We start from the raw sequence: 7732 nt of genomic DNA, 5'->3' as shown, positions 1-7732 counted from the left end.
GATCGGATGCAGCATCAGCAGCAACAAGAACAGCAGCAGCAGCAGCAGCAGCAGCAGCAGCAGCAGCAGCAAGAACAAGAACAGCAGGAACAAGGACAGCAGCAGCAGAAAAAACTGGACTTCCAGTCGCCAGAACGCGACGCAGCGCCCTCCCCCGCGGTCCCCAGCAAGCCTGCTCCCCAGATCTCGCCCTCCCCCGGCGCGCCAGCGCCGCCGGGCCCCAACCCCGCGCGCGCGGCCAGCGCCGCCGCAGGCCCTCCGCGGCCGGCGCCCGGCGCGGCCGCCGCCGCGTCCGAGGGCCTGGGCGCCGGCATCGACCCGCGCCGCCCCATGGTCCGCGTCAAGAGCCGGGTCAACTTTGCTGACTCACCCACCATCGTCATCATCCCGCCCGCGCCGCCGCCCGCGCCGCCGTCGCCGCGCGCCAAGCCGCGCAGCGCGCCCAAGCACTTCGGCTACAAGGCGCCGTCGGACGCGGAAGACGAGGAGGCGGAGGGGGAGGAGGAGGTCGACCCTGAGCTGCAGGCGGCGGTCAGGGCGGCGGCGCGCGCGGCAATGGCGGCGCACATGACAATGCCGCCCGCGCGCCGCATCCGGCCCGGCGGGTGGGGCGGCGGCGGCGGCGGCTGCGACAAGGCCAGCGACGCGGCTGAGGGGACAGGGGCGCTGCGGCCGCTGAGCTTGGCGAAGCTGGCGAAAGCGGGGAGGGCGGGCTTTGGCGGCAGGCCGGGCTCGGGAGGGGGGCCGCCAGTCAAGCTGCCGAAGGGCGGCGCAGACATGCTGCTGCTCCCCTCACCCAGCCGCGGCGCCCCTCCCGGCAGCGGTGGCAGCGGTGGCGGCGGCAGCGGCAGCAGCGGCGGCGGCAGCGGCGGCCGCAGCGGCGGCGGCAGCGGCGGCGGCAGCAGTAGTGGTGGTGGTGGCGGGGGCGGCGGCAGCATTGCAGCTGCGAGCGTGACTGGCGGCGATAGCATTCTGCCGTCCCCTGCATCCGCAGCGGCGGCCGGGAGGCTGTCAGCACCGTCAGCAGCGGCGAGCGGCATGCTGCCAAGCCCAGGCGGCGACCAGCGGCGCGCGGCGGGCAGCGGCATGCTGCCGACGCCAAGCGGCGCGAGGCCGGCGGCCGCAGGCTCTGCGAGCTTGTTGCCGGGGCCCTCCTCAGCGGCAGCCACCAGCATGTTACCGGCACCAACCAGCTCCAGGGCCCCGTCTGCTGCAACAAGCATGCTGCCAAAGCCATCCAGCATGCTGCCCCTGCCAAGCAGCAGCCGAGCGCCAGCGCCGGCGCCGGCGCCGGCCTCAGCAGCAACAAGCGGCATGCTTCCATTCCCGAGCGGCAGAGAAGCAGCAACCAGCGCGCCGGCGGCAGCGGCGAGCAGTATGCTGCCGCTTCCTGGGGGCAGGGGCGGGGCGGCAGCACCGGCGGCGGCAAACGCCGCGCCCAGCAGCATCCTCCCGCTCCCGAGCAGTAGCAAGCCGGTCTTGCGCGCCACATCCACCACAGCCAGCAGCATGCTCCCGCTCCCAAGCAGCAGCCAGGGGGGGCTGCGCCCCGCTCCCGCTCCAGCCAGCAGCATGCTGCCGCTCCCGAGCGGCAGCCGGGCTGTCATGCCGACACCACCATTGGCGTCAAGCGGAATGCTGCCGCTGCCACGCAGCAGCCAACCGACCCCCGCGCTGGCTGCCTCAGGAAGCAGCATGCTCCCGCTGCCGCGCAGCAGCGCCGCCGACGCCGCCGCCGCGGCGCCTCCCGCGGCGCCGCCGACGCCGGCCAGGGGGACGGGGCCCGGCATGCTGCCGTTGCCGTCGAGCTCGGGCGTCCGCGCAGCTGCCGCACCTGCTGCCAGCATGCTTCCCACGCCCGTGAGCCGGGTGCCGCCGACCGCAGCCACCATTTCCGGCTCACGCCCAGGCCCCTCAAACATGCTCCCAACCCCCAGCAGCGCCAGGCCCGCCGCCGCAGCCGCGCCGGCAACGGCGCCAGCAGCCGCGCCGCCGCCAGCTGGCAGCATGCTCCTGGTGCCCGCTGGCGGCGCCTCAGCAAAGGCGGCGGCGGGGGCGGTGTCGCCCGCGCCCGTGCGGCCGCTCAGTGCCCCGAGGACCTTTGGCAGCGGTAAGGCGGCAGCCAGCGGCCCATTTGGTCAGGTGCAGCAGCAACCGCAACAGCAGCAGCAGCAGCAGCAGCAGCAGCAGCAGTCCCAAGCTCCCGCCTCCATGCTTGACGAGGTGCGCCAGGTGCTGCGTCGGCTGCAGTACGACACCCACCAGGCTCTGACCGTGGAGCAGCTGCAGGAGCGGCTGCCGGCGATGGGCTACCGCCTGGCGCCATCAGAGGTGGGCGCGGCGCGGACGCTGCGAGTGCGGGGATGGGGGTTCTCGAGCTGCGGCTGCGGCTGCGGAACCGGCCGGGCTCGTCTCCTGGAATCTGTCAGCGGTGGCAAGTCCTGTCCTGCTTGCTGCTGGCAGCACCCTCCACAGCAGGAGTCAGACTTTGCACGATCATCATCATCATGACATCACTCGCCTGCGACTGTCAACCTTCCCCCGCAACATCGCCCTCCCCCCAAACTCAGGTTGCTGATCTGGCCAAGGAGATGGCCCAGGGCCCTGACGGCCTGGTGGGCAAGGCCCAGTTCGCGGCCAGCCAGATGGAGTGGGGGCAGCTGCAGGTGACGACGGCCGCGCGGGTGGGCCCGCGACCGGCAGCTGGTCGGGTTGACTGTCCCGGCCTCACAGTGGAACCGCAGCGGAGCTCTTCTCATCTTGACAGCACTCATCAGACGAGTGATCCAATCCTGCCGTCCGCGGCAGCTCATGGGGGACCTACCCCAGCCCAATCAGCCCTTGTCAGCTGGCTGCGCACTCATTTGCCACCATTCACGCACAACCCTTCCCCACCCCCTCCCGCCTCAGATGAACCACCGCGAGGAGTGGCTGGCCTGCCTGCGCGCCACCTTTGAGGGGCTGGACCGCGACAGGGACGGCCGCATATCCACCGCCGAGATCATGAGGGTGCTCATGGACAAGCTGCCAGAGGAGGAGGTGGGGGGAAATGGGTGCCCTGGGGTGGCGGGCTGCGGGGCAGGAGGTAGGGGTGGAGGTCGCGGGCAGTCCGTAAAGGCCCGGACGTGCTGCGTGCTTGCCTGTACCTCCGGCGCATCAGCCTGGGATCTGCCTTTTTGGTCGCCACAGCTGATGGCCTACCCTCCAACAACCGCAGCCAACTGAAGCCGTCCGCAACCAAACGCAGCCAACCGGCCACCCACCGGCAAGGCAACCTCCTCTTCCGTCACACGCCACCCCCCCCCCGGGCCCCACCCCTCTTGGGTCACCCACACCACCCCACCAGGTCAACTCTGCCATTGAGGACGTCCTGGTGGAGGCCGCCTGCGAGGAGGACGACGGCCTCGACTTTGCCGCCTTTGCCGCACTGGTGCGCGTGCCCTCCGGCGACCTGGACGCCTATGACGCCCGGCTGGCGGGCACGGGGCGCGGCTCCCTGGAGCGCAGGATGTCGGGCTCCATGGACGAGGGCTCGCGGCGCGGCGCGGCCTTGCTGGCCGCGCTGGAGCCCGTGCCGGAGGCGGAGGCGTGAGGGGCAACGCGGTGCGGCGGCCTGCGCTTGTCTGGGGCCGTCGGTGTGGTTGGGGTGAGGCGGGGGGAGCGGCCGCGGAGCGGGTTGAACGCGTGCGGGTACATGGGATGGGTTGGCCCCTCCTTGGAGCCGGAGAGTGGCGTTGCTGGGTATCGCGGCAAGGCGGGCATGGGGGAGTGTGACGGCGGCAAGGATTGTTTCTCGTGCCGGCAGGAGCGGCCTGGAGCTGCCTTGATTATACTCCAGCTGATGCACTCAAATCATTTGCATTCAGACTCGACTGCCCCACAGTATCTTTCAGCATCTGCCACCACGCACTGACACACTGCATCTGTCCTGACGACCTGGACATTTGTGAAACGTACCTGCTGCCTTCTGCCGGAAAGCACATCAACGCATTGCAACGTCCGGCTTCAAAGCTGCCCATGCAGCTTGAGCAAATTGGTACTTTGCGCCTTGGGTTGACACAAATGACGTCACATGTCACTTCCAAGCCCTCCCATTTGTAACACGTCAGGCGGCGAAGGCTGCGCGTGCACTGGTGTGGCGTCTTCATGCACACATGAATAGTGTGCGGAGGCTGCTGGTATCCAAAGGTGGCCCGAGTGTTCGGGTTCCATATTGCGGTGGCTGAAGCCTATACGCTGACAGCCTGTGTGCTGTAAGGACATTCGGCTTACACTTCACAACTCATGGTCATTTTCACTGATGACAGTTGCACCTGGTCAAAAACAATTCAGATGCGCCACATGTCAGAACGAAGGAAGGACTTCAAAGACCCTAGAATGGCTCAATTGTCCCAGGAACCAGGCATCACAGGCGGATAGATAAGGCACCGGCTGGACTGTGCAGCGGAGATAGAGCTTCTGGTGGCCTTTCCCTAGCTACGCCTATGCCCTTGCAAGTGACTGTGATGTTGATTGTTGCTGCTGTTGTGATCTTGCCTATCTGGCTGATCAGGCTGCTGGGGCAGCCTGGGCAGCTGGGGCTGCTGGGGGAGTTGCTCCAGTGGGGCTGCTGGGGCTGCCTTCCTCTGCTCGTACTGCTGCCGCTTGCTTTGAAGCTGCTGGTGTTGCTGTGGCTGCTGCTGCCTGCGTACATGTGCCTGACTCCGCGCCCTGGTTCGGCAGGTGGCACGATGATTGGGCGCAAGAATGCGGCATGAGGCAAGAAAAGTGGACAGCTCAGGCGGACCCAAGTGCGCAGGGCTCTGCCTCGGCAAGGCTTATGCTGCGAGGTGCAGCTCACTCGCGCGCCGACCTCGCCCATGGTCCACCCAGCCCCACAGCACTGTTGCATAAATCTTCCCTGGCGATGCGGCGCCACCCCCCGTGCTCCTGTTAGTTCCAGGTGCGCAAACGTGGCACCTAACTACGCCTTCCCAAAGGTCGGCCCTAGGTAATGGGTGCCCCGCACCCCTCACCTGTACTCTGACTTGTAGATGTAGTCCCTCAGCCACAAGACCCTGGCAGTGAGGGCCAGGTTGGGGTTACCCACCAGCCTCTCCTGCAGGGACCTGCGGCGCGGGTTCGCAGCAGTGACGCAACGTTGTTGTCCTGCGGGGTGGACCTCAAATCTACGTTCCTGCGCGTCTCGATTGCTGGCAGGGCAGGCTCTGTCGTGCTTGGGGGTGCGTTGCTGCAATGGCGGCATTGCTGGCGCAGGTGATTCCCCCCCTCACTCCTGAGTCGTGCCCCGCCCTGCCCCCAGCCCTGGCCCCACCTGACCTCCCCCAGCAGCTCGTCCCTTGAGGCAGTCACCCCCGCCTGTGCCACAAGAGTACATACACAAACAATTATCTCCAAAAGGGCATGCAGTCAGCTGACTCAGCTGACTGCACTCAGATGGTACGCTACCGAGAGCTGTGACTCACAGCTGGTTAGGGACCAAGCGCAGACACATGGTATCTGATCTGGGGGTCCTGGAGCTCTTTGAGGACCGCCCAAGTCAGATTACGTGTGCCTGCGCTCGGCCGACCATCCCCTGCTATTGCACAGCCGACGACCAAGGCAGGTGCGCAGGTGGGTTGCAAGCGAGCGCGCACGCGTACCCACCGCCTCGCCCCCAACGGTGGGTCCCCAAGCCCCCAGGTATGCCTCCAGCTGCCGCAGGCAGCACCGCTTGCGGTACGGCCAACGCTCAATGCCGAAGCGCTGCCGGCACATGTACTTCAGAATCGTCTGGCCGACGCCGAGCGCCGCCGCCGCACAGTCGATGGGTTGGTCGTACAGCTTCGAGATGAGAGGGGACAGCGGGGGGGGGGGCAAGGGGGCTGCATGGGGGCTGGAGGAAGGTGCATGGATGGGCTCATAGTGCACAGGAGTTGTAAACGATACCTCAGCCTTGCAAGGAGCGGGGCAGCACACGTATGGGTATATGGTTTCCAGCACGTCACAGCGACCAGCCCAACAACAAGCGTCGGGCAGCTGCGGCGACTTTGGCTCGATGCTCGGGACTGGGAAGGAGCCGGCCAGCCCACCTGCTGCAGCGCCTCGAGCGTTATGGCAGCCGCGCACGGCGTGTCTCCAGCCTTCCTGGGCACCTGCACCGCCCGGGTGCCGCGCCTTACATCGGCGCCGCTGCCGCTGCTGGCGCTGCCGCCGACCCGTGTTACTTGCCCTGCACTCATGCTATATGCCCCCTCTGCAGCCCTGTGAGTTGCCGGACGATCAAAATTTATAGGAGCCTGGTGTGAGACCGCCGGTGCAGCCGCCAAGTGCCTCTTTACCAGAGCCGCCCCCTCCACTGTCGCGACGGCTGCCCCTGTTGCAAGCGGGTCACGCCTGGGCACTGGAGACGCCGCTGCCGCCACACACGGCAGCGCCGCCGCATTCACGGCCGTGGATGCCGCCGGCAGCCTGAAGAGTGGCGGCATGACGCCTGTGCGTGCCAGCAGCAGCGCCTGAACACCTCCCAGCTCCAGATCCGAGAGCTTATAATCAGCGCAGTCATGTCTCGTCATAGTGATGATGGTCGGAACTCCAAACACTGCCAAAACCCTTCAGCAAAAGACCTGACTCCTGCTGCGGGAGCGGGGTCGCCTGGGCTGCGGCGCTGCTTGCTGATGCGCCCGCAAGCGCAGGTTTGGCGCTGACAGGCACTTGCGGTCAACGATGCGGTGCACTTTGGTCAAAGCTCCTGGTTCATGCCACACAGCAAGAAGGCGAGGCATTAACTCGATCGAGTTATTTCAGCTTCGCAATGCAGGTTTCGAGCCAGCGGGTGGTAACGCGAGGCGAGGCGAAAAGGCACGGCGAGTCGAAAAGCCGCCGGCAAACGTTGAGGCGACGAGTTTGGAAAGCCACGTCCGGTTATTCAGGGAAAACAATGCAGAAACTCTCACGCATTATGAGGCACACAATCACAACAGCAGAGGGTTGGCTAGCAAGTCGTGCGTGCTGCGAATGGGTTTGGACTGAAAGACTGAAGCACAGCTACCTGACAGCAGCTGCCCAGGCTCGCCCCGCCCAACACTTGCAAGAGAGAGCGTTCTGAATCCCAAAGGTATATAAGCGAAGGAAAAGCCGTTACTCAGCTGAGGTTTCCGCGAAAGCACACTTGTGGCGCTGCACAGCGCGCCGCCGGAACCTTGCGTGCACGCGACGCAAGCAGCAGGGAACCCTTCCTGACAGCACGTGCCGCAGTTGCTGGCGCCAAACACTATGACTGGGAGGCCACAGCAAAAATCCAGCACGATTACTGGGATAAACGACCTGAAGACATGCCTGGGACCATCTTGCGAAGCGGACGCACACGGCCACCTCGGCCGACGCAATCACACGCGGCCAAACAAAAACCGACGGCGCCGCAAGAGAGAGAAAAGACGACGCATCCGACCGCCGTCGTTCCCCCAAACAGAAAGCTTGCCACGCGCCCGCGTCACCCGCATCACCCCTGGTCCGCGAGCCGCCCGATGAAGGAGAGCTCCGCCAGCGTGCCGTCCATCAGCACCGCGTCCGTCCCCTCTATGCTGATCAGCTTGCCCGTCTTGCCCCTGTTGGCGCCGTCCACCACCTTCACCAAGTCCTGCCGCGCGGGCTTCACCAACTCGATGGTCTCCACCTCCACCACATCGCCGCCGCCTGAGGGCACCACCTCCATGAGCCCGTTCGGGCCCCACCCGCGCCCCACCCCCTCGCC

General features: G+C 66.5%; 2 protein-coding genes across 2 annotated transcripts; one reads left to right on the top strand and one right to left on the bottom strand.

The window, feature by feature from the left end:
- Window positions 1-6: 6 nt before the first annotated feature.
- MNEG_10617 (hypothetical protein) lies at window positions 7-3592 on the top strand (the record flags this gene model as incomplete). The annotated part of the gene is made up of 5 exons (XM_014040911.1): window positions 7-907; window positions 2039-2331; window positions 2571-2684; window positions 2911-3039; window positions 3347-3592. The coding sequence occupies 5 exons, from the start codon at window positions 7-9 to the stop codon at window positions 3590-3592; spliced, it is 1683 nt and encodes a 560-aa protein (XP_013896365.1).
- Window positions 3593-7480: 3888 nt separating this feature from the next.
- MNEG_10616 (hypothetical protein) lies at window positions 7481-7693 on the bottom strand (the record flags this gene model as incomplete). Its single annotated transcript, XM_014040910.1, has 1 exon — window positions 7481-7693. The coding sequence occupies one exon, from the start codon at window positions 7691-7693 to the stop codon at window positions 7481-7483; it is 213 nt and encodes a 70-aa protein (XP_013896364.1).
- Between the last annotated feature and the right edge of the window lie 39 nt (window positions 7694-7732).

The sequence above is a fragment of the Monoraphidium neglectum genome (genome assembly GCF_000611645.1).
Source record: "Monoraphidium neglectum strain SAG 48.87 unplaced genomic scaffold scaffold02391, whole genome shotgun sequence".
Classification (NCBI taxonomy): Eukaryota; Viridiplantae; Chlorophyta; class Chlorophyceae; order Sphaeropleales; family Selenastraceae; genus Monoraphidium; species Monoraphidium neglectum.
This window is presented reverse-complemented; position numbering and strand designations above follow the sequence as displayed.